The following is a 26,469-nucleotide window of genomic DNA, read 5'->3' as shown; positions in this document are numbered from 1 at the left end:
CTTGACCCTCATTTCCACTGATACTATCCATGATAGCATCTAAATGAGCAGATAGACACACAAGAAACTATGTGGCCTGAGGGAAAAACACTAAAACTGGAGACCAAAGTCTGCTCTAGGTTTACCTCTAAAGGCCCAAGACCACCTGACCTGTAGCAGGAAGACTAACAGCATCTTCCCCACTTACCTGGAAGAAATGCAGGATAAGAGATGGCAATGAGCCGGGAGCCAGTGGCTCACACCTGTAATCCTAGTTACTCAGGAGGCTGAGATCTGAGGATCGCGGTTCAAAGCCAGCCTGGGCAGGAACATCTTGTGACTCTTATCTCCAATAAACCACTAGAAAACCGGAAGTGGCACTGTGGCTCAAGCAGTAGAGCGCTTGCCTTGAGCTGAAGAGGGCAGGGTCAGTGCCCAGGCCCAGAGTTCAAGCCCCACAACCACCAAAAAAAAAAAAAGAGAGAGAAAGAGAGAGAGATGGCAACGAAGGGTTTGGAAGCAAGGGCTTACAGAAACAGCTTCACTTGAGAGTCCTCTGGGAAATATTACTGCATGTTTAAACTTCATACAATGGTATTATAAAAAGAAGCCAAATGTAACTGAGAACTATTTAGTATCCCAGACACTGTTCTAAATGGCATTTTGTGTGTGTGTGTGGTGTGTGTGTGTGGTGTGTGTGTGTGTATATAAGATCTATCTATCTCTATACATATATATGCATGGGGTTGCACACTGCAATCCCAGACATCCTCAGGAAGTACTTTAGGAGAACTTCAATGCTGAAATATTTGTCATTGAACAACGATAATTTCTTTGTTTACATATTTTAGATCTCTTTTTCCCTGTCTTGAAAAACACCGTAACAAAGTGGCGCTGTAGCTCAAGTGGTAGAGCGCTCGCCTTGAGTTGAAGAGCTGAGGGACAACGCCCATGCCCAGAGTTCAAGCCCCACGACCACCAAAAAAAAAAAAAAAAAAGAAAAACACCGTAACATTGTTATAAATCATGTAATCCTCAGAGCAATCTTGTAAGGTAGAAATTACTATGTCCATCCCAGGTTCTCATTAGGTGAGTTTGCATATCTTGGATACTTCATAATAAGGGAAGATTTGTATGTAAAAAGAATTTGTATGTGAGTATGGTGGTGAATGCCTATAATCTAGCAATCAGGAGGTAGAGGCAAGAGGATTGTTGAGATCAAGGCCAGCATAGGTTACATAGAGAGACCCTGTCCAAAAAAAAAAAAAATAGAATTTTAAAGAAATAACCAACTGTTACAAACATTTCTAGGGAATAATCTGACAACTGGGTATAATCTATCTAATAATTATAGAGAAAATAATTAGAGAAAAACAGCACAAGGATTTGTGTTATTTACTAGAGTTATTTGTTGGAACAAAAATTTAGCAGTGACCTAAGTAGTTAAGATGAAAATAACTAATGCGGCATAGCAGTATGAAGCAGTTGTACTTTTACACACAGCAATAAAGGTTTCAATACATATATATATATATATATGCATATATATATATATATATATATATATATATATATATATATATATATGGTTTACATTTTTTTGAGACAGGTACTTGTTGTATAACTCATACTGGCCTGTAACTTGTGATCCTCCAGCCTCTTATATATATATATATATATTTTATCACAGGGCTTGAACTCAGGGCCTGGGTGCTGTCTCTGAGCATTTTCATTCAAGGCTAGTGATCTACCACTTTGAGCCACAGCAACACTTCTGGTTTTCTGGTGGTTAATTGTAGTCTCATGGACATTCTTACCCAGGCTGAATTCGAATTGTGATCCTCAAATCTCAGCCTCCTGAGTAGCTAGAATTACAGGCATGAGCCACCAGAACCCGGCTTCTGTTATAGAAAAAATTTAAAGCACACACACAACTCTTATAGGAATAGTTTTCCTATAAACATCTAAAGACAGTGTCTAAACTCATTAGAATGGTGACTGAGTGATAACTGGAGGTGTGTAGGAGAGAATGGGATTAAGGAGAAAAATGATAAAATACAACTGATAAGGAATGGGAGTACTTCAGTTCTATAGCAGCCCTTAATGAAAACATATACACACATGATGAATAGGATTGGGCAGACATGCAAAATGATGCTGGGGCATGGTTCCCCTCTCAGAGAAAGGAGCTGGAAAAACTACGAATGATAACCTGTATTACAAGTGGTATGAGGCACAAATTTCCAGGGTCAAAAAAAGGCAAAGAAACTATGCACATAGAACTGAGCTTTTTACAGTGGGTTGGGAGCTTAGAAGCAGTCAATTATAAGGTTACTCAGAGGTGGAGGGAGTGCATCGGCTCCTTCAAGTGAGCACAGCATGTAGATACACATAACTAGTGAGAAAAACAATTCAAATCTATCATGAGTAGTCTGTCTGGAGCAAGGGGTGTGGTGTATTTAAATAGTAGACCACCTGCCTGGTAAGTTTAAGAACCTGAGCTCAAACCACAGTACTGTAATAAGTTTCGATATCAGCATAGGTAACACATTTAGGTGTACTTTGTCTGAACTCACCTGCTTTATCTTTCATATCCTGTCTTAATAGCTCTATAAATTTAATAGATTAAATCTAATTAAATTAAGATTAAATTAAATTAATAGATTAAGTCATTTTCCTGTAATAGTCTAAAAAATAAGCTGTACATCCATGTTTATGAATTCGATTTTGTCATTATTTTCTCCATGTCCCCTTTCTATTTGTTCTTTATCTGCCTAATTTCTTCCATCCTTGTAGGGGTGATTCCTATCATGCAGTAAAACCAAAACCAAAACCATAGCTGTTACTTAGCTCCTAGAAGTGAATTATGGGCTTTGAAAACAAGGCGACTTATAATTTGTGGTATCTTCCTGGGAGCTGGGATAAGGCTCTTAGCTTGCTCCTATTTACCTTAATCATTCTCTTTGAAAATTTGGCAAAATCTGTTCTGCACCTGTTTATCCAATGGGCTTAAATTAACATTGTATGTGGGTTTCCTTCCTTGCTTGGGAAGGATACCTTTTCACTACAGTTTTACAGTATTAGAGAAACTTTTTTCTACACATATTATTCTTGAAGACCAGTGAATAATCAGCATTTTGTGGGAGCATTTAACATAGTTCTAAGGATTTGTTCATACATGCAGGTATACACTATTTTATGTTAGAATTTTTTTTTTTTTTTTTTTGGTTGGTCATGAGACTTGAACTCTGGGCTTGGGCACTGTCCCTGAGTGCTTCAGCTCAAGCCAAGTGCTCTACCACTTGAGCCACAGTACCACTTCCAGTTTTCTCATAGTTAAATGGAGATAAGTCTCACGGACTTTCTTGCTGGGGCTGGCTTTGAACCGTGATCCTCAGATCTCAACCTCCTGAGTAGCTAGGATTATAGGATTACAGGCGTGAGCCCTTGGCATCTGGCCTTATGTTAGAATTTTTGAAGAACAAACTTTTTTTTTTTTTTTGGTTCAGTCGTGGGGCCTGAACTCTGGGCCTGGGCGCTGTGCCTCAGCTCTTCAGCTCAAGGCTAGTGCTCTACCACTTGAGCCACAGTGCCACTCCCGGCTTTTTTTTTTCCTGCTTATGTGGTGCTGAGGAATCGAACCCAGGGCCTCATGCATGCAAGACAAGTGCTCTACCACTAAGTTACCTTCCCAGCCCAGAAAAACAAACTTTTGTTAGTATGATTATCAAATCATCTGAAATTTACTAGCAAGGTCTAAACCAAAATTAATCCAGAAATAACTTTTAAAAAATGTACTGCTATCTCTTGAGTAACTATTGTACACCATTATCTCACTGTAGTTCCCTTATGAAAAGCATCATTTCCATTTTACAGAAGAGGGCTCTGAGGGCTAAGAAGTTCTTCCCAATGTCATATAGCTAGTAAGTACAGGCCCAGTGGTGAACTCAGGTCCATGATGGTCCTAAAATTTATGCCCTTACTTTCCAAACAAACTTAAGTTAATCTGTTTTTTCAACTTGAATAATGCCCTTTAATTTCACTGTTATTCAATCTGAGATTTACTTTTCCTGAGTTACACAAACCAGGGGAGAGACAACACAAGTTCAGGTATGCCCTGTGGTTTCAATTTACAAGTGCCCGCAATGGATCTAAGAGGCCAAATAAATATTAAAGCAGAGTTGGGAGCAAGGGGCTCATGCCTGTAATCTTCACTACTTGGGAGACTGATACTGGAAGAATGGTCGTACCAGGCTAGCCCAGGCAGAAAGGATCACAGGATTCCATTTCAACAGCAGAATCTGAGCCTGTGATGACAGATATCTGATGACAGATATGACACATATCTGTCATCCCAGTTATACTGGAAGTCTAAAATAGGTGGATCACAGCCCAAATTTGTCCAAGGCAGGAATTGAGACCCTATCTCAAAAATAACCAGTGTCAAAAATGAGCAGGTGTGGCTTATCCGTAAGTCCCTGAGTTCAAACTTACCATCTGAAAACAAACAACGAAAAACAAATACTAAAACAGGAGAACAGGGTGTGGTGGGGGCAGGCATGGGAGGGGGAGAAGAAAAAGTTTCCTGACCCTTGGTGCATAACTGTCAACAAAAGCTGCATCTAAACATGCCCTTGGTAAGACAATTCATGATGACTGCCCATGTAATAGGCAGACATAAAACTATTTCCCATTGTAGCTGGCATCACAACCACTCTGTATTTACTAAATTCCCTACTAGAGATGGTTTTACTTGGCATTTTCTGCTACCAAAATGTTTTGACATTTGTACACAGTAGTAGGTGGTAGAAGGGAAAACATCAAATCTTATCATTTACTCTGTCACCACAGGGAAGAAATATTCTCCTTTGGACTATGAGCACAAGGTTTGACGAATACATCCTGAATGAACTGGAGAAGTCCAGAAGTTGAGGCTCCTAGCAGAACATTTCCGGTACACTGGAGGCGGCACTGAATCAGCAGATACTTACTTGTCAACTAGAGTCCGTATAACCGCCAATGTGTCCAGCACTAGGCCATCCACATTCTGTTTCTTTCGCCTTGGCTCATGGGGTCCTCGGCCCCTCCTAGGAGGCCGAACAGGGTCTCTAGGTTGGCTCCTCGTGTCAGCAGTGGGGACTGCACTGTTCTCGGCCTGCTGCTGGTGGGTGTCAACACTGTCTTCTGCTCCACTGTCATCACGGCAGATACAGGAATTGCCCATGGTAGTAGTGGCACCTATAGTCCCCAATAGGTGGGCTATGTGCTCCTCAAAAGTCAACAGCAGACCCTGGCCAAGGCTTCTGCTCGCTAAGAACACGGCCCAACCAAAGACAATCATTTAGATAGTTTTCAGTTTTCCAAGTACTGTTTTCATAATCTGGAGTTGAGGAACTTGCATTCTATTCGTGTTTAAAAACTGAATTCCAAAGAAAGCTGCAGAGTTGTTCTTCAACATTATCAGCTACAGGGAATGCTGGTCATCCACTGGGAATTCTGTAAGAAAGGGAAGAAAAGAAAAATGAATAGAAGATTCTTGGCCACGCAATTATACAAACTTTCCTAGTTTTGCTTATAGGTCTTCAGATTACAACTAAGAATCATCTTTGGTTGCTTTATAGGTTTCCAACCTGAAGAGCTATTTTTGGATTACAGTATGACTGACTAACCAACCAATTCCTTTCTTTTTTTTTTGGTCGGTCGTGGGGCTTGAACTCTGCGCCTGGGTGCTGTCCCTGCGCTCTTCAGCTCAAGGCAACACTCTACCGCTTGAGCCACAGTGTCATTTCCGGTCTTCTAGTGGTTTATTGGAGATAAGAGTCTCATGGACTTTGCTGCCCGGGCTCGCTTTGAACCGGGCTGGCTTTGAACCACGATCCTCAGATCTCAGCCTCCTGAATAGCTAGGATTACAGGCATGCGCCATCGGCGCCAGGCCAACCAGTTCCTTTTAATCACTATATTATAAAGTTGACTGCTAGGGCTGATAATGTACCTTGTTGCAGAGTGCTTGCCTAGCATGCAAGAAGCCCTGGGTTTGATTACTCAGTACCAGAAAAAACTGGAAGTGGTGCTGTGGCTCCAGTGGTATAGTGCAAGCCTTGAGCACAGAAAGATTCAGGGACAGAGTCCAGGCCCTGAGTTCAAGCCCCAAGACTGGAAAAATAAATAAATAAATAAATGTGACTGCTAAACCATGTCCTTGTAAACCAATCAGGAGTTCCAATCAGTGCTTATAAACACGAGCAAATGTTGTAGTGATGTATCTTCCTATCTGTACAGAAACACAAGCCTCAAAGGAGGCTTATCCAAGAATTTACAGAAATCATCCAATTGTTACAAAGTTTTCCTGTAGGGACACAAGACACTGGGAAACACAAATTCTTATCACAAAGCTTCATTCTCATGATGATCAGTTTGCTGCACAGCATGTCTGTGACTGCTACAAGAATAAGATGCAACCATTATTTTTGTCTAAAAATACTAAGAACTATGTGCAAAACACCAGGCAGGGAGCAGAAGAACAAAGACAACGAAGGCACAGTTCCCTGCCCTCTGAATTCATGTGGGGCTATTCTCATCCCATATAGTCACTTACCCTAAACCCACTGAGCTAGGAAAATTGGCTTAAGTCTGGAAAGATGGAAAGACTTAGAAGTAGCAGACAAGGCATAAGGCTGGTAGCAAAAAGTAAAAAAATCATGCTGACAGCCCTGATATTCAGTATATGTGGGAAATGAACTATGCAACTTGTGGGCAGGGACAGGAGGAGGAAACGGGGAAAAGCCAAGGAAGGGGTGACATTGTCCAAAAAGAACTGTACTCATTACCTGACTTATGAAATAGTAACCCCTCTGTAGAACACCTTAAAAACAATAAAATTATATTTAAAGAATCATGCTGACATTTGCAAGCTAGCACATATAAAGAACAGACAACTAATTCCTCATGTCCTGAGCACTTGATCAAGATTAGATGTAAATAACATTTATAACTTAGTGGGATTAGAAGAGAAAAATTATTCCATTATTCTGGATGGATTCATAGCATTTTCCCAGCTTCTACTTATAGGGGAGAATCAGAAGGAGAGGAAGGGATATGGGAGATATGAAAAGTCTATACTTGACCCGGGCGCCGGTGGCTCACGCCTGTAATCCTAGCTACTCAGGAGGCTGAGATCTGAGGATCGCAGTTCAAAGCCAGCCCGGGCACGAATCTATGAGACCCTTATCTCCAATAAACCAACAGAAAGCCAGAAGTGGCGCTGTGGCTCAAGCGGTAGAGCACTCGCCTTGAGCTGAAGAGCACAGGGACAGTGCCCAAGTCCAGAGTTCAAGCCCCACCACAGACCAAAAAAAAACAAAGTCTATACATGTATGTATATATACATATTCACATATGTAAATATATACACATACAAGTAAATATGTATGTAAAAAATACAATTTAGCATAAAGGAATGGGAGGGAATAAACGAGAGGAGAAAGGAAATAGATATCTTCCCCAGACTACCAAGAGAGCAGAGGCTGAACCCCTATGGATCTTCTTAGTTCCTCCAAACCAGTGAGGCTGTCTTTTAAAGTTTAGAGGTTGCACTTAAAAGAATGAATATATTGGGGCTGGGGGTTTTAGCTCAGCGGAAGAGCACTGGCCTGGCAAACGCAAGGCCTTGAGTTGGGTCCTCAGCTCTGGCAACAACAACAAAAAGAATGAATAAAGTTAGAGGTCTAGGCAAGGAAGGGAGAACACATTCAAATCAGCAAAGAATTCAAATAAATGACATCTACTGCAGGCACAAGCGCATAATTTCTTCCAGATAGTAGCAACTGAGAGACTTAAATGCTTAAAAAGATTGAGACGAGGGGCTGGGAAGGTGGCTCAGTGGTAGAGCGCTTGCCTTGCATGCCTGAGGCTCTGGGTTCAATTCCTCAGCACCACATAAGCAAAAAGAAAAAAGCAGGAAGTGGCGCTGTGGCTCAAGTGGTAGAGCGCTAGCCTTGAGCTGAAGAGCTGAGGGACAGCGCCCAGGCCCAGAGTTCAGGTCCCACAACCGGACCCAAAAAAGACAAAAAAAACCCACAAACAAACAAACAAACAAAAACCCAAAAAGATTGAGACGAGACCAGAAATAACTATATGTTAAAAGGGTCTGTGGCATAAATTTCTATTAATCTTCTAAGTTATGCTGGATTTTGTAACAGACCACAAAGCAACATTTAAGTACCCATGTTCTAAAACCAACATGGTGATATACACTTGTAATCTCATCCTCCTGCCTCAGCACCTGAGTGCTGAGATTACAACAAATACAATGCTCTGGACCTTCTCAGATTTTACAAAGATAGGCACTGCTAAGATGATTTACATGAAAGGTTTTCTGGCAGGCCTATGGCTGGCTAGTAGCTCAGGCAATTATGCCACTTAAGTACTTCCTTGAAATCTTGCACTCTATCACGAGCCACAGCGCCACTTACAGCTTTTACTGCTTATGTGGCACTAAAGGAATTGAACCCAGGGTCTCATGCATGCAAGGCAAGCACTCTACCACTGAGCCATCTTCCCAGGCCCCTCCTTGAAAGCTTAACATATCACATTCTTTCTTTTTCTTCTTCTCTTTCCCCTTCCCTTCATTTCCTTCATTTCTCTCTCCCTTTCTCATCCTCCCCCCCCCCTTTTTTTTTAATGTGACAGTATTAAGATTTGAATTCAGCTTTTTAACTTAAGGCTGTCACTCTACCACTTGAGCTACCCCACATCTTCCCTTCTGGCTATTTGTTGATCAACTGGAGATTAACAATCTATGGGATTTGTCTTCCCAGGGTGGCTAGAATCTTGATCCTCAGATCTCAGGAATTATAGGTTTGAGCCGCTGGTGTCCAGCTAGCAATATTTGTGTGTGTGTGTGTGTGTGTGTGTGTGTGTGTGTGTGTGTATGCGTGTGTGCATGTGAGCTTGAACTCAAGACCTGGTCACTATCCCTGAGCTATATTGTTGAAGGCTAGTACTCTACCACTTGAGCCTCAGCTCCACTTCCAGCTTTTTGGGGGTTAACTAGAGATAAGACTTTTCTGCCTGGGCTGGCTTTGAACCATGATCCTCGGATCCCAGCCTCCTGAGCGGCTAGGAATACAGGCATAAGCTACCAGTGTGTCTGGAAAGTTATTAATTTTTAAGATCTTATCAAAAAAAAAATTGGAAGGAGCCGGGCGCTGGTGGCTCACGCCTGTAATCCTAGCTACTCAGGAGGCTGAGATCTGAGGATCGCGGTTCAAAGCCAGCCCGGGCAGGAGAGACCATGAGACTCCTATCTCCAATAAACCACCAGAAAACTGGAAGTGGCGCTGTAGCTCAAGTGGTAGAGTGCTCGCCTTGAGCTGAAGAGCTGAGGGACAGCGCCCAGGCCCAGAGTTCAAGCCCCACGACTGACCAAAAAAAAAAAAAAAATTGGAAGGCTGGGAAGGTGGCTCACTGGTAGAGTGCTTACCTTGCATGTATGAGGCCCTGGATTCAATTCCTCAGCACCACATAAGCAAAAAAAAAGCCAAGTGGTAGAGCGCTAGCCTTGAGCTGAAGAGCTAAGGGACAGCACCCAGACCCAGACAGCACCCAGACCCAGAGTTCAGGTCCCATGACTCACCAAAAAAAAAAAAAAAAAGGAATGTTGGGCACTGGTGGCTTACACCTGTCATCCTAGCTACTTAGGAAGTTGAGATCTGAGGATCACGGTTCAAAGCCAGCCCAGGCAGGAAAGTCTATGAGACTCTTATCTCCAATAAACCACAAGAAAACTGGAAGTAGCACTATGGCTCAAATGGCAGAGCACTCACCTTGAGCTGAAAAGCTGAGGGACAGCACCCAGGCCCAGAGTTCAAGTCCCACAACCAACAAAAAATAAAAATAAAAAATAAATAAAAATAAAAAATTGGAGACTGGGTATTGAACCCAAGGCCTTATAATTGCTAGGAAGGCACCTTAACCATGCTCCAGCTTTATTGGTTTGATTATTTTTCTGGTAAGGTTGGCTTTTTAAAAATTATTATTTTTGCAGTTCAGGGCAGGCCTGAATTGCAATCCTTTTCTAAACCCAGCTACTTGGGAAATATGAATAGAAGGACTGCAAAGGTTGTTTGCTTATTTTTTAAAAATTGAGGTGGGGCTGGGCGCTGGTGGCTCACACCTGTAATCCTAGCTACTCAGGAGGCTGAGATCTAAGGATCTCCCGTCAAAGCCATCACCGGGCAGGAAAGGCCGTGAGACTCTTATCTCCAATTAGCCAAGTGGCGCTGTGGTTCAAGCAGTAGAGCGCATGCCTTGAGATAAATTGCTGAGGGACAGCGCCCAAGCCCAGACAGAGTTCAAGCCCCACAACAAACCAAAAAAAAAAAAAAAATTGAGGTGGGGTATAGCTATCTTTTTGTCTGGCTGGCTTTGAATCCTGATCCTTCTGATTTCTGCCTCCTAAATAGCTAGAATTATAGGTATGAGCCATCATGCCGCGATCATATTTTATCCACCATGTTACAATAAAATCCATTATTTTATATAAATAGTTGATGCTAATAAAAAAAATAGCTCCATATATTTCTAATCTGTAGCTAAACCAACCAACACACTGGAGATAGTGGAAGGCAGCAGTCCAAGGTCCAATATAAAGCAATTCCTGAGGAATGCTTTTGCCCTCTAGGAAGCGCTCTCAGGTTCCAAACTCCTTCCCCATGGTGAGGGCCCAGGACTGTGCTCAACATTGAGGGCAGAGTGGGTTCCACTGGCTTCTCTAATATGTCAGAGCCTTTCCACACATCAGTATGGGAAGCAGGATGGGATAGGAGATGCAAACAACAGATTCAATCCATCTAGACATCTTAGACAGGAGAAAGCAGATATTAAAAACAACTAGCAATGATATGAGAATGTTAAGGTGAGCTCAAGAGAAGACGGGATTACATAGAGTTTAATGTCAAGAGAATTAAGCTACATTAAGTTATTCAGAATACTTAACAACAAACAAAGAGGATCACTTGAGTCCAGGAGTTCAAGCTCAAGGCCCTGAGTTCAAAATTCAGTGGTATAGGGGAAAAAAAAAAAGAAAAAAAAGAGGAGGATCACTTTGTTGAGTATGCATGTGAAAGAGGATCTCAATTTTCTCTAAATCTCAATTATTAATTTTATCCTACTTAAACATTTTTTGCTAAGACATATCAATAGAATACAGAATCATTAATTTTCCCCCTAGTACTGAGTTTTGAACTCAGTACCTCTTGCTCACTAGATAGAGTTTTACTGAAGTAATTATCTTGCCTCAGCCTCTCAAGTAGCCAAGACTACAAGCTCATGACACCCACTCTGACAAGAAGTTTTCACATACTTTAAAACTAGTCTCTTTCAACAAGATAAAATGTAAAGACCAGATAAAAGAAGACTATTATGAGGTGGTGGAATCCCTGAGGTATTACAACAGAGGAAAGCCTATGAAACACCCAAAACACGAACTATTACCTTCAGAATTTCCAAAATGGGCAAAGAATGCTTAAGGATGACTGCCATAGGCAGGGCACAAAGGACGCACAAAGGATATGATCCTCTGGATTTATTAGAACTGAAAACATATAACTTCAGGCTGGGAATGTGGCTTAGTGTGGAATATTTGTCTAGCATTCATGAAACCCTGAGTTCAATTCCTCAGTACCACATAAAACAGAAAAATCCAGAAGTGGTACTGTGTCCCAAGTGGTAGAGCACTAGCCTTGAACACAGAGAAAGCTCAGAGAAAGCTCAGAGAAAATAGGCCCCGAGTTCAAGCCCCAGGACTGGCAAAACAAAACAACAAACAAAAAAAAAAAACCCACATAGTTGCCACCACTTCCCCCCTTCTTCCTTTATCTTTCGTTCTTTCCATCTTTCTCTTTCTTTCTTTCTTTCCCTTCCTTTCTTCCCCTCCCCCTCCTTCTCCTCCCTCCCCCTCTTTCTCCTTTGAAAGGGTGGCTACTTAAAATACTTCTCTTCGTCCCCCTTAACAGTGTCTTATTATGTAGTCCAGACTGGGTTTAAATTTATAAACTTCCTGAGACTAATGAAGTATACCAACACAATAGTACTCTCATGATATTTAACAAATTACCAATTGGATAATAAGGTTAAATAAATACAAAAACAACTTCCTTTTATCTCATTTAAAAAAAAAAAAAAGCAGGCTGGGCCCTGGTGGCTCACACTTGTAATCTTAGATACTCAGTCCTGAAAATGGTCATATCAGGTGTAGCTAGCTCACTCCTATAATCCTAGCTATTCAGGAGGCTGAGATCTAAGGATCAAGGTTCAAAGCCAGCCAAGGCAGGAAAGTCCATGAGAATCTTATCTCCAATAAATCACCAGAAAACCAGAAGTAGCGCTGTGGCTCAAGTGGTAGAGTGCTTACCTTTTGCTTAAAAGCTGAGGGAAAGCACCCAGGCCCAGAGTTTAAACCCCACGGCTGACCAAAAACAAACAAACAAAAAAACAGTGTCCCATTTTCCTTTTTATTTTTTTTTATTTTTGCAGTACTTTATCGCTGGAGCCACAATTCTGCTTCTAGCTTTTTGGTGGTTAATTGAAGATAAGAGTCTCATAGGCTTTCCTCCCTGGGCTGCATGATCCTCAGATATCAGCCTCCTGAGTAGCTAGGATTACAGGAGTGAGCCACCTACACCTGACATGACCATTTTCAGGACTGAGTTTACAGTAGTTCCACAGGATGTCAGAAGCCAACTACAGAACGAGCTTTACAGTCAGACATGGTACAAGTTCTAGCTCTGTAGTGTTTACTGTTATACATCCTAATCAACCTGTTATACAGTTTATAAAGCAGAGATATTCATAGTTCTTACCTCATAGTATAGCTCCAACACAACCAGAATCCAGGGTATTGCCAAGCCTGGGTTCTCTTAAAAGCTTCTCAGGTGATTCTGATGGCAGCCAGGTCTGAAAATCTGTTATAGTACTTAACCACTGAACCTGGCATAACTAATAGGACCAACTGACTACAGGAACACACTGAGATGCTAAAGGGGTGTGTGTGTGTGTGTCGGTCATGGGGCTTGAACTCTGGGCCTGAGCACTGTCCCTCAGCCCTCAGCTCAAGGCAAGTGCTCTGTCCCTCAGCCCTCAGCTCAAGGCAAGTGCTCTACCACTTGAGCTACAGTGCCACTTCTGGTTTTCTGAATGGTTTATTGGAGATAAGAGTCTCATAGAGAGCCAGGCGCCGGTGGCTCACGCCTGTAATCCTAGCTACTCAGGAGGCTGAGATCTGAGGATCGCGGTTCAAAGCCGGCCCGGACAGGAAAGTTTGTGAGACTGCTAGAAAACCGGAAGTGGTGCTGTGGCTCAAGTGGTAGAGCGCTTGCCTTGAGCTGAAGAGCACAAGAGCAGCGCCCAAGCCCAGAGTTCAAGCCCCACGACCGACAAAAAAAAAAAGAAAATAAAAGAGTCTCACAGAGTTTCCTGCCCTGGCTGGCTTTGAACCGTGATCCTCAGATCTCAGCCTCCTGAGTAGCTAGGATTACAGGCGTGAGCCACCTACACCTGGCTTAAAGGGTGATTTTTTTTATAGGGTCCAAAAATGTTGATAACCCTTCCTGGAAACATGAATGGAAACTACCTTTGAAGATGTTGACCAAAATAACCACTGGAGAATAGTATCCATTAGTTAGATGTACAACACATAGCAACGAAGTGAATAATATTTACATCTGAACATGTCACAATAAAACACACTGTTCTACAGAAGTAACAGATGCTATAAAAATTAGCTGCATATGTCTATTGCAGGAAGCATCATTATGTATGTATGCTGTAGCCAGCTTACAGATAGTATAATCCAGGGTTGGAAGATTAAACAGAATCAGCAATGGCTCATAAAGTCAATTTTGAGAGGTGAAAAAAAGTTATTCACATAATTTAAATATACATAATTATGTAAATACATCAGGTGTAAATCTATGGTCAAGACAATCATCAATGGATTTAATGACAATTTTTATGACTCATGTCATTATTTAGTGGACTATCTAAATAGCAAAACTTCTAAAGCCATTAGATTATTGGTAACTATTTTGCTGCAAGATCATAATTACAAGTAAACATTTCTTTTACACGTACATTATTTTTAAGTATAGCATTATTAGGTCTGGAGACTTAGCTCAAGTAGTGGAAGTGCCTGTCTAGCAAGCACGAGGCCATAAATTCAAACTCCAGTATCACCAAAATAATAATAGTAAAAAACTTGTGTAATCATTATCATCATTATTTGATGGTTTTGGGAATTGAAGTTAAGGCCTTACGCTGTGGAGGTCTACCACTTGCGCCATGTTCCCAGCCTCTTTCAGCCTTGGTTATTTTTGAGGCAGGATCTCACTTTATGTCTAGATTTGACTCAGCTGAGATCGTCCAGTTTGTGCTTCCCTGTGTCACTAGGGATAACAGGCGTGTGCCACTGCATCTGGCCATTGTGCTTTCCTTGTAGTTGGGATAAGAAGCCTGCACCCAGATATCAAGTAAAATGGAATTGTAAATTTGTTTGAGTCATCTCACTTGACTGAACTGTGTCATTATTATTTTGTTCCTGCTTTTTTTGGGGGGGGGGTGCTGGGACTCAAACTCAAGGCCTCATGCATGCTAGAAAAATATTCTACTGTGAAGACATACCACCCAATTCCTTTTTAAAAAAGAAATATTATTATTCACTTTTCTATATTGTTTGTAATTTATTAGATTTTTATATTTTCAAAGCTTCTCCGACAGAAATAATAACTCAAACTTAAGAGTCTCAGTGAACTTCTGCTAAAGCAGTGAGGTTCTGGTACTTGCTGTCAGTGTAAAACACAAGCCTTGGGCTGGGAAGGTGGCTCAGTGGTAGAGCTCTTGCCTTGCATGCATGAGGCCCTGGGTTTGATTCCTCAGCACCACATAAGCAAAAAGAAAAAAGCCAGAAGTGGCGTTGTGGCTCAAGTGGTACAGCGCTAGCCTTGAGCTGAAGAGCTGAGGGACAGCGCCCAGGTCCAGAGTTCAGGCCCCACGACTGGACCACCCCCCACCACCAAAAAAAAATAAAAAAAATAAAACACAAGCCTCTACCCTCACAGCTAGCTAACCACCCAGGCATCTGGCCAGCTGGTCTAACCCTCTCCAACAAATGGTCCAGGAATCAGTGATTCATCTCTTCAAATATTTGCTTGCATTTGGTTATTAAGCACATCGGTTACAGAGAGAACTTTCTTTTCCATGAAAAAAGGACTTCAGGATTATACTTTCAAGGGAGAAATTTCTTCAGTGCATAACCATAAGGAAGAAAAAACTAACACTGGGCACAAAATTACTATTGCTGGAATCTTCACCTCATCATTCCAAGTAGCATTATAGGATGTAGTACTTTTTCCCAATCTCCACCTTCACCCCACCCAAGGCTAAACCAAACAGCACAGATGGCAGCCATATATCATTGATTTTCTGGAAAATGTTTTCAGATTTTCCCTCAGACAGCAAGTATGTTACAATAGCACCTGATGTCATATTTACTGCCTCACCACTATTTTATTATGAACAATTTCAATCATACAGTAAAATTAAAATTCACTATGAACAGTAAACATCTACACGTAAGTCACCTAGAGCCTGCCATTAATATTATATTTGCTTATTTTTATTATATCTATTCATCTCCATTATCAATGTATATAATTTTCATTGCATTTCAAAGTAAACTACTGGCTTTAGTGTGCCTTCCCAAAATAACTCAGCATATCTATCACTAGCTAGACCTCAATGATTTTCATATAGTGAAATGTGCAAATCTTAAAGCTTATATATTCTGAGTTTTCTCAAATGCACACATCTGTATCTTCAAAACCTATGAAATTAGGGAACTTATCCAGAAACATATCTGCTTTGAAACTACCATGCAGGCCACCCCACAGACTGTAATTTCCTTATTGAAGATTAAAAATAGAAGGAGGAAAACATGGAAATCAAGAGGACTGATTATTTGATACTATAATATGTCAACAGGAAATATAGACATATTTCAAGAGTACATTTGCTAGTTGAAACAGGTGTTTCTGTATACTGGCTCTAAAGAATCTGGCATTTTGTTCATGGAGGAGAGAAAGGAAACACTGAATGAAATACAGTCAGCCCTCCATATCCACAGGTTCTGAATTTACAGGTTCACTAGCTATAAATTAAAAATATTTGAAAAAAATCCAAAAATTATGACTGAAACTCCTTTGACAACTACATAAAGATAATTTTAAAAACAACAATGTGTACTGAACACGTACAGATTTATTTTTGATCATTATTCTCTTAAAAAATATAGTATAAGCTGGGCCAGTGGCTCTTGCCTATAATCCTACCTACTCAGGAGGCTGAGATCTAAGGATTATGGTTCAAAGCTAGCCTGGGCAGGAAAGTCCGTGAAACTCTTACCTCCAATAAACTACTCAGAAAAAGTCAGAAGTGGCACTGTGGCTCAAGTGGTAGAACATTAGCCTTATATAAAAGAAGCTTAGGGACAGAGCCTAAACCCAGAGTTCAAGTCCTAGGACCAGCAAACTCCCTGCCCCCCAAAAACCTCCCAATATACAGCATTTGCATTTCATTAATTAGTAGTAATTTAGACATAGTGTAAAGAAGAGGGAAAATGTGCACAGTTTATATATAAATATTGCACCATTTTACATAAGGGACTCAAGCATGGTAGATTGTGCTATCTGCAGTTTTTGGAACCAATCCTTTTGGAATACTGAGGATGGAATTTCTCCCCCATACAAAAAGGAAAGAGCCTTTGCACCTGGTGTTCAAAATGACCTATTTGCTATAACATTAAGCCCAGGAGGTTTAAATTACATATGATACTATTATCCTCTGAGTTGTAACCTTCATGAAGTCTAGGAGAAGCACAGGAGGATTCTGATACTTTCTTACTCACTGAAGTTGGTTTAAGAAAAAAAAATATGCCTTTGGGACTAAAGTGTGGCTTAAAGTATAGGGTGCCTACAAGGCCCTGAGTTCAAGCCCTAGCATCCTAAGAAAGTAGACTTTTGAAGGGACTTTCATTTTTCTGGGGGGCAGGGAGAAAGGTTCCCTGAGAGCTTTTAAATTGTAGCAGTGGTCAAAAACTTATATTGTGGCCGAAAAAAAGTACAAAACACATTCTTTACCTGAAACAGTACAAAGGAGAAAGAACAAATCATTTTATCATTCAAAAAAAGTATTGAAAAAGGAACATTTAGGGCTGGGAAATATGACACAGTAGTAGAGTACTTGCCTAGCTAGCACAAGACCCTGACTTAAAAATTCCAGAACTGCCAATGATTAAAAAAATAAAAAATTTAGGGCTGGGATAGAACAAGGAATTTCCAGAAACAAATGAGAGAGAAAGGGGAGGGGGGAGAGGAGGGAGGAGGAGGAGGAGAAGAAGAAGAAGGAGAAGGAGAAGGAGAAGGAGAAGGAGAAGGAGAAGGAAAAGAAGAAGGAGAAGGAGAAGGAGAAGGAGAAGAAGAAGAGAGAAGTAGTAAATAATTCCTGGTAAAGTCTCAAGGATTGAAAAATCTGCCTTGGCCCCAAAAAGGAAATCCAAGGAAGAACTGAGGTAAGTGTTAATGACATCTGCAGTCAAGGGAGAAAAACAAATGTTAATATTACACACTACTTGAGTTTTCCTCCCCAGGAGATCAAATAACATGAAGTCATATAGTTGTATTATACAAATACTCGAAAATGTGAAGGATAAAGATTTTTCTACTGAAAACTTTATTCTATTAAGAAAAGCAAACAAGATTTGTTTAAATGTTCTAAAAACGACCAAGTACATACTCTACTGGGTATCTGTTAAGACCTAATAGTAGTCAATAAAAGATTTTAAGTAAATGTATTCTAAAATATGTAAACAAAGAAAAGTGTCCCTAAGCTGGGCGCCATTGGCCGAACTTGTAATCCTAGCTACTAAGGAGGCTGAGATCTGAGAATCACGGTTCAAAGCCAGCCAAGGCAGGAAAGCTCAGTGAGACTCTTATCTTCAATTAACCATCAGAAAACCAGAAGTGACTCTGTGGCTCAAGTGGTAGAGCACTCACCTTGAGCTGAAGAGCTGAGGGACAGAGCTTAGGCACCGAGTACAAGCCCCACCACCCACCAAAAAAAAAAAAAAAAAAAAAAGTGTCCCCAGAACATTTACCGCTTAAAACACCTAAGATGTTACCATTGGATGGGAAAAAAAGATAGATGGGTAGATATTGCAAAAAGGAAAAGCTTTTGGCAAAGTTGGGGGTTCAGGAAGAGGGAAGCAATGGACAATACACAACTCCCTAACCAAAGCCTGGAGATAAATACATGAAGCACACTTGGAGACCTCTGGCCTCAACCAACTTTTTGGGGATTAAAGGATTGAGTAACGTAAGTTTCTCAGAACAAGCAAGTTTTTAGATGACCATATAAATTAGTATTGATAAAAGGGAAATAGAGGACTTATATTTGCATCACAACACCTTCACTTATTAGTGTGCATGCCAAACTATAGTGGCAGAAATATCCTCATTCACATAATGAAAGATTTGCCAAAAGCTCATAAGTCAAATTGAAACAAAGCTGAATTTAAACAGTCAAAGTCTTATAAAAAAAAAAAAAAAGCAAGGAATCACAATATGAAGAATTATAATGGAAAACCAAGATTATCTTAAGACAATATGGACGATGGACCCTAAACTAAGCACCCACCCTTAATATTTCAGGAATATCCCTATTCCATACATCTCTGGTGCCAAGTTTCCTAAAATAAGTGCCTAGGAAAGAAAGCATTACATAGCCAGTAAATTCTAATCGCTGGCTTTGGATAACCAAATAATAATTAATAATTAATAACCAATTATTAATCTATAATAATTCATTTGATACTTTATTAATAAGCAGCTCTTAGGCATACGTGCATATGAATAACTATGAAGCAGTAAGCAACTAAGAAAAAATGAGCTATATTTCTCATGAGGAGGGGTGGGAGTCAAAGCCTTATTTTAAGAATCACTGCATTAAGGAACAAAGGAGATGAAACTTGATTCTTCAGTAGGTAGAAGAGGTAGGAAAAACTAACACTGAAACTAGGTGTTAAATTGTGAGGTAGGGGCTGGGAAGGTGGCTCAGTGTTAGAGTGCTTGCCTTGCATGCATGAGGCCCTGGGTTCGATTCCTCAGCACCACATAAGCAGAAAAAGCTGGAAGTGGTGCTGTGGCTCAAGTGGTAGAGCACTAGCCTTGAGCTGAAGAGCTGAGGGACAGTGCCCAGGCCCAGAGTTCAGGCACCACGACTGGCAAATAAAAAATAAAAATAAAAAAATAAATTGTGAGGTAATAATATACTTGCTGAGTAAGGAATTCAAACCTTCTATCTGATGTATATAGGATCCCCAAAATTACTCCTGGAAAATTGCAATTTCAAGTAGCAAGAAAGCTACATACTGAGTTTAATCCTTAACAAACTTAAGGGGTGCATCCATTCTTGCTATTTCAAAAATTTTCTTAGTTCTTCCAAAGCTTAGAAACAGAAAAAAAGGAATATTCTCTTAGAGCCCACTAGTGTTTACAAGATAACTTTACCTGTTTTAACCTTGTATGTAACACATATTTATCTGCAGTTACTGCTTTTACATAGAAAACCAGCAACCACTAACCTTTTAGGATGGATGAGAGAAAAACATGACACATTTGTAGTTATAGTTATAAATGTTGGCAGGAAAACTATTTAAAAATGCTTTTCTTTATAGCTGAAAGAATAGCTAGTATGGCTGGGTACCAGTGGCTCACACCTTTAAACCTAGCTACTCTGGAGGCTGATATCTGAGGATGACAGTTCCTAGCCAGTCCAAGCAGAAAAGTCCCTATGAGACTCTTATCTCCAATAAACCACTCAAAAACTGTAAGTGCCACTGTGGCTCAAGTGGTAGAGTGCTAGCCTTGAGCACAAAGAGGCTCAGGGACAATACCCAGACCCTGAGTTCAAGCCCTGCAACCAACAAATAACTAGTGCAAAGGGAAAATAATCATTCTTTTGCACTTGAAAAGTTGTAGAGGTTGTAAAGGTTTTTTTCTAAAGATGGTGGTCCAAGTTTTGGCATCCACTACTTCTTGACTATTCTGTTTTTCAATTTTTATAATTTGAATACTAGAATAAAACTATCTAAATTCAATGGCAAATGCCTTAAAAATGCCAAAAGCTTGAAGAGAAACTAAATCCATAGCTTACTGTACTCAAGTAACCTTTTTTGTCAGTAGTGGGGCTTGGAACTCTGAGCCTGGGTGATGTTCCTAGCTCTTCAGCTCTTACACTCTACCACTTGAGCCACCATGACCCTTCCAGTTCTCTGGTGGTTTATTGGAGATAAGAGTCTCATGGACTTTCCTGCCCAGGCTGGCTTTGAACCATGATCCTCAGATCTCAGCCTCCTTACTAGCTAGGATTATAGGCGTGAGCCACTGGCGCCCAGTCCCAAGTAACTCTTGAACTAGATCTCTGGTTCTATTGTGATTCTCATTTGGGGCACTGTTTGACTTTCCGCTTTTAGATCCTTATAATGCTTATATTCTACTTTATAAGGACCTTGTTCCAAAATACAGATTATTATCTTTGAGAATTCCTAATAACTTCTCTAAGCTACATAAGTTCTGTGGTGTCAGAGAAAGTTGTATTTTCAAAGATGTAAAGTAATTTCCCACTTCCTTATAATAAGTTATTTCATTACTATAGAAAAGATAAACAATCTTTGATAGGCTGAATTAAGCTAATGAGTTGAAACAGATTGCTGAAAATGTACTTCAGAAATGCACAACAATTTCGCTCATTAAATTCTTAAAACACTTCAGAATTATTGTTTTCTTCCCTATTCTGTACAGAATAAAACATTATTAGACAAAGTACTTAATTTTTGTTTTCCCTAGATCTGACTAATTGAAGTTATTTTGCTGACAAAGCAGAAAAAGTCCACATATTATGCTGGAACATATAAGCTATAATCAATAGCTTAAAAATATAATTGAGAACAGACAAAAAAATAAAAGGAATGGGCTAGGAAGGTGGCTCAGTGGTAGAGTGCTTGCCTTGCATGCATGAGGCCCTGGGTTCAATTCCTCAGCACTACATAAGCAGAAAAAGTGGGAAGGGGTGGGTGCTGTGGATCAAGTGGTAGAGTGCTAGCATTGAGCTGAAGAGCTGAGGGACAGCACCCAGACCTAGTGAGGCCCCACAACCAGAAGAAAAAAAAAAAGGAAGGACTTGTAAAAACAGCACAAAGCAGGACACAGACATTAAGTAGTAGGTCAGGATATTGTATCCTGGGAAATCAGGAAGCTGACAAAATCACCACAGTAATAAAAAAAATCCATAGACTATAAGAGTATAAAAGCAGGAAATTCAGATCAGTGTTTTAAAAATTCCACTTCAAAATCACAAATTTCCCAATCTTGAGAAAACCAGCTCTAAACTGTCACTAAACACTAGTGAAATAGCAGAGATGTATTTTGTAATCTGATAATTAAGGGCATCATCTCAGTAAATACAAACTCTATGTAAGGTAAACAATTAAGAGAACCCTTGAAGAAATTTAAAAGCATCTACCTAGGGCAAGCACATAAGGAATATATACTCATAGAGGGAAGAAGTTCATGCATGAACCATGATGCTCACTACCTGGTGATAATTCAAAAGATACGAATGGATGGAGATGTGTGTGTGTGTGTGTGTGTGTGTGTGTGTGTGTGTGTGTGTGTGTGTGTGTGTGTGTGTGTGTGTGTGTGTGTGTGTGTGTGTGTGTGTGTGTGTGTGTGTGTGTGTGTGTGTGTGTGTTGTGTTGACAATTCTGAGAAGGCAAATACTTGAAGGCAAATTTCAGCTGAGAAAAACTTCCTGAAAGAAAAGATTATAATATAGTATTTACTCCCTACCAGCACCATCACAGGTTCAAAGTAAATTAAAACTCAAGAGAAGAAAAACTGGAAATCCCTGCCCCCATGGAAGCAGAGTTTGAAATCTCCCGTTTAGATTGTAAAAGGACCTAAGAAACTGCAAATCTGGAAGCGTTCAGGCCAATATGGCTCCCAGTGTTCTATAGGTGATCAACGACAGTATTATTGCTAATCTCTTTCATCTACATAATGCTTTAGAGTTCAGTGGTTTCATTCCGATTCCTCAACAGCAAGCCCGTTTGGTAATACAATTACAACATCTTACTTTCTCATCACTACAGACTGTAGTTTGTACTTTCACACACCGAGTTAGCTAGTTTATAGAAAGAAGTCGAGAGGGTTAATTAACAACAGCTGATGGTAGGTGAGGAGCTCGGAAAACTTCAGGATTAGACTTCATCAATAGTAGACAAGTTGCAACCTCTTAAAGTTCGAAGTACACCACTCCTGGGGAAGCAACCTCGGAAGGCTAGCCCACTTACTTAGGAGCTCAGAGTCTCCGTGGATCAGCAGTGCCCTCTCGTTCTCTAATAGGAGGGAAATCGAGGCAAACTGCAGGGCCGAAAGTCTAACCCGGAGGCAAGTAAGGATGTTTGTTGGTGGGATGGCCTGCCCCCGCCCCACCCTGGCCCTAAGCCCAGAAGCAGCTGGATCCTGTGTCTGGGACACCTGGTTGGTCTCCGGAGGGAGGAAAGGACCTGGCCATTCTCATTTCCTTTCACCGCCTTCCCACTCGCGCTTTCCAGTGGATGGGGCTGTGTTCTTCCCCCAACAGCCCCGGTTCCTCTCCGCCAGGCGTTCCGCTCGGGCCTCCGGAGTAGGAGAATCCGCTAGGTCTGGCTCCCACCCCTTAGCCGCTCTCAGGGTCACGTCTCCCGACCCCCAAGTCATTTCTAAATCTCCCTGAGGAGCAGGTCCGTCGCCCACCTAAGCCACCAACTCCACAAAGGGAAATCCTCCCGAAGCGTTCTCCCGTCCGTCCCTTCCGTCCCGGGAAGCTCCTCTCAATTAGGAGCCTCCCCGGAGATACCTGCCTCTCACCTGAGCCCCGTTAGCCGAAGCCTCCTCTGAAGGGTGACCCCAAGAACCTCCTCCAGTCAGGACCCCCCCCTTCCCCCGAGGGGGAACACCCTCTTCCAGGAAGCTCTTCAGACAGCTTCAGCGCGGGCCTTGGTGGAGAGCTTCCCGGCGGTTTCCCGGGCTCGGCCCGGCGCCGCCCGCTCCCAGGCGCCGTCCGGGAGCCGCCAGGGGCCCAGTCCGGTCTCTCCGCCCCCCAGTTCCAGCGGCGGTTCCCCTCCCTCACGGACGCCCCAAGCCCTCGGTCTTCCCCCCCTACCGCGTCTCCACAGGGCTTCCCACAGCAGCGCGGTCTGGCTGCGGCACCGACTTTCTCTAGCTCCCGGGCCCACCGGAGGGAGGGGACAGCGGCAGCTGTGCGTCTCCTTTGTGACAGGTCCAAGAGAGCGGTAAAGATGGACGCGAGGCCACGGCGCTGCCATTACGCGCAGGGCCCACCCCCGCTTCGTACCGCCCCGGCCCTCCCTCAGTCCCCTAGGAAACGCCCATTCCTCTGTGGCAAACCCTCCCCTCTCACAGCCAATCAACTTTCAAGAGTCGTGTCACATGACCCCGCGGACCGGCCCGCCCTTTAGGCGTGAACTGGCCAATTATCTTGGCTGAAAGGCGAATGGCCCAATCAAGTTTCTCCGGCTCAGTTTGGGGGCACCGGATTTCCATCGCGCTCTCGGAGAGGAAGAGAGCTGTGGATTGGGTTTCGCCGCCGGAAGCGGGGTGGAACTTTGTTGTGGCGGTGAGGAACAGGAAGCCCGAAGGGTCAAAAGAAATTCTAAAGCAAAGGCTTATCTTCTTTTCTTTCCCCCTCTTTTTCTTTCTGTGTTTTTTTTTTTGGTCTTTCTTCGTTTTTCTTTTTAACGAACGAGTGGCGATTTGGGGTGGGCGCCAGCAAGGTGAGGGACTCTCGCTCTGGTAGGTGAGTGCGGCCTGGGTCCTGGACCTGCGGTGAAACCTGGACTTGTTCGCTGAGGAGATGAACTGTGGCTAGGGTTAGGGTTAGGGCCAGGCGTGTTTTCCGTCCTTGCACGCCTCCGTCTCCCGACAGTTTCTGGGACCCAGTTTGAGCGCCGCCGCCGGAGCCCGCGGGAAGGCTCGGGGTCGTGGTGGTGGGAGGTTCCCTGGTCCGCTTTCTCCACCCTTGGCCTAGGTCGGGCCATCCTGCCCAACTCCGATATAATCGTGAGAGGTGGGGGACGCCTAGTTGGATGGACATGGTCGAATCCCAGAATGTAATTGAAACACATTTTAGTAGGTAATACGTGCCAGTTGCTCTGCTTAAGTGCATTTTCTTTTAGTAGAAAACCAAGCTAGTGTGTCGGGTTTTCGGAACGCTTAGATGAACTGAGAGTTGAGGGGGAACTCGTTTGAGAATTGGTGTCCTTGGAAATCTCAGTCCACGCTGTTGGGAAAAGGGGAGACGTGTTTGATCATAGCAGCAGCTCTTAAACATTAGTAGATGGAGACAAGATTTTCTGTGCCCTTCTATTTTTAAATGAGGGTTTTCCTATCCCCACACACAGAGGATTCTCCTCTCCCCACCCTCAGGTAATGAGTGGGTCCAGAATGGAATTCTGGAAGCCAAATGGGAATCTATCTGTTAGAATTCCCAGTGACTTCTTGTGTAGCAGCTGTGAAATGAGTTATGTTTATTTGCCTTTTTTTTTTTTTTTTTTTTGTCGGTTGTGGGCCCAGAACTCTGGGCTTGGGCGCTGTCTCTCAGTTCTTCAGCTCAAGGCTAGCGCTCTACTACTTGAGCCACAGCACCACTTCTGGCATTTTCTGCTTATGTGGTGCTGAGGAATCGAACCCAGGCCCTCATGTATGCAAGACAAGCACCATTGAACGACCTTCCCAGCCCCAGTTATTTGCTTTTTGATGTGTCTACATGAAATGATTTGGAGATCACCGCTTCCCAAATCTTTGAATCAGTTTGGACACTTTTCGTTGAAGCCAGGAATTGAGTTAAAGGCAGCTTTCTTTCTATTTTAAGTAGAGCTTGAAATGACATGTGAAGGTCTTGTAGAAGAAGTCTGAAAGTAGAGATTTATGCTTGTTTTATCTTTCCCAACAACACTCTTAATGCCTTTGCCCTGAGGGACGTTTATCACTGTTTTAAGAAAGGAAAGTTGTGTGCAGACTTCTACCTTGTTATCAATCTTTTACCTTCTAAAATTAATGTTTGGTTAGAGTCAAGCTGCTGCTTCAGCAATGGAAAACCACCTACCTAGTAGAAGATAATTTTAAGTGCATGGTTCTGGCCTGTAATTTAGCTTCTCAGGAGGCTGAAATCTGGAGGATCATGATTTGAAGCCAGCTGGGGCAGAAAAGTGTGTGAAACTCCAATCAACTCCAATCAGAATGCATGAGACGTGGCTCAAGGTAGAGCTGCAGCCATGAGCAAAAAAGCTGAGCTATAGGGCAAGGCCCTGAATTCAGGCTCCGCAAATGGGGACACACATACAAAATAAGTTCATGGTTCAGCAATAGGCTCAATAATAGTATAATATACCTTTGGGACAGCTAAATTAAGCCTTTTGATTCATCACTTTTTTGTGTGTGTGTGTGCCAGTCCTGGGCCTGGGCCCTGTCCCTGAGCTTCTTTTGCTGAAGGCTATTGCTGTACTAGTTGAGCCACAGCTCCACTTCTAGCATTGTGTGTGTGTGTGTGATTAATTAGAGATGAGTCTCAGTGACTTTCTGACCAGACTGGCTATTAATCACCTTTTACAAACACTTAATTCTTCAATGTATTGTTTCACTCCTTTATACAACGTGTTTTAAAGATTGTTTTCTCATCCTGGTTTTCATTAGAATGAATTTTTCTTCAAATAACTCCCACTGCTTTTCAGTATGCATTGTCACCATTGCTGTCAGCATTCAGCCTCCTTGATGGTTTGTTCTAATGTTCATTTTCTGAACTCCTTAGTACTTAGCTTCTACTTCTCTTGTAGCATTAACTCTACTACTTTTCCTTCAATTACTCACATGCCAACCTTTTGTCTTAACTAATGCAAGTTTCTCTCTTGCTACAAAAGTTTCTCTTACCAGGAGAGTATTGTGCTTATTTAATTGTACCTTTTAAACCAAAAATTGGCTGGGGAAGTAGCTTAGCTTAGGGTATTCTGGGCCCTGGATTTTACCCCCAGCACTGTACAAACCAAACCAAAACAACAACCCTGAATTGGTTAGCATAATGCTCACTAGCATAATGCAAAGCTTTTTTTTTTTTTTAAAGATAAAGATGGGTGTTAGATATGATTTGGTGTATGGATTGGGTTATAAAGGCTGCCCAGATTGCAAACTAGTTTAGAACCAAAGGCCCTTGAAAATCTCTTAGGGAGGTACCATGTTTGCTGTGAAAATAGTAGTTCTAAAACAATTGGACATTGTCTGGTTTTCCTCTTGCTTTGTGAAGAACTGCTGCTTTTTTCTTTCTG

At 41.9% G+C, this 26,469-nt stretch overlaps 2 protein-coding genes across 10 annotated transcripts in view; one reads left to right on the top strand and one right to left on the bottom strand.

The window, feature by feature from the left end:
- Rspry1 (ring finger and SPRY domain containing 1) overlaps positions 1–23,508 on the bottom strand; it is a 46,518-nt gene extending 23,010 nt beyond the window's left edge. The window contains exons 1-3 of one of the 6 annotated variants that reach the window (XM_042689910.1): positions 23,295–23,483; positions 16,364–16,366; positions 4,971–5,475 (exon numbers count right to left, since the gene is read on the bottom strand). In XM_042689910.1, the coding sequence (XP_042545844.1) occupies positions 4,971–5,320 (350 nt within the window). In that variant the 5' untranslated portion in view covers positions 5,321–5,475; positions 16,364–16,366; positions 23,295–23,483. Of the gene's footprint in view, positions 1–4,970; positions 5,476–16,363; positions 16,367–22,999; positions 23,248–23,294 lie in introns of those variants that run through there. The other 5 variants (XM_042689911.1, XM_042689912.1, XM_042689913.1 and 2 more) reach the window with 5 other exon arrangements.
- A 200-nt stretch (positions 23,509–23,708) lies between these two features.
- Psme3ip1 (proteasome activator subunit 3 interacting protein 1) overlaps positions 23,709–26,469 on the top strand; it is a 33,574-nt gene continuing 30,813 nt past the window's right edge. For 2 of the 4 annotated variants that reach the window (XM_042689915.1, XM_042689916.1), the window contains exon 1: positions 23,747–23,948. The gene's annotated coding sequence lies outside the window, so the exon portion shown is untranslated. Of the gene's footprint in view, positions 23,949–26,469 lie in introns of all 4 variants that reach the window. The other 2 variants (XM_042689917.1, XM_042689918.1) reach the window with 2 other exon arrangements.

Source organism: Dipodomys spectabilis, unplaced genomic scaffold (assembly GCF_019054845.1).
Source record: "Dipodomys spectabilis isolate Male_0828 unplaced genomic scaffold, ASM1905484v1 ptg000130l, whole genome shotgun sequence".
NCBI lineage: Eukaryota > Metazoa > Chordata > Mammalia > Rodentia > Heteromyidae > Dipodomys > Dipodomys spectabilis.
This window is presented reverse-complemented; position numbering and strand designations above follow the sequence as displayed.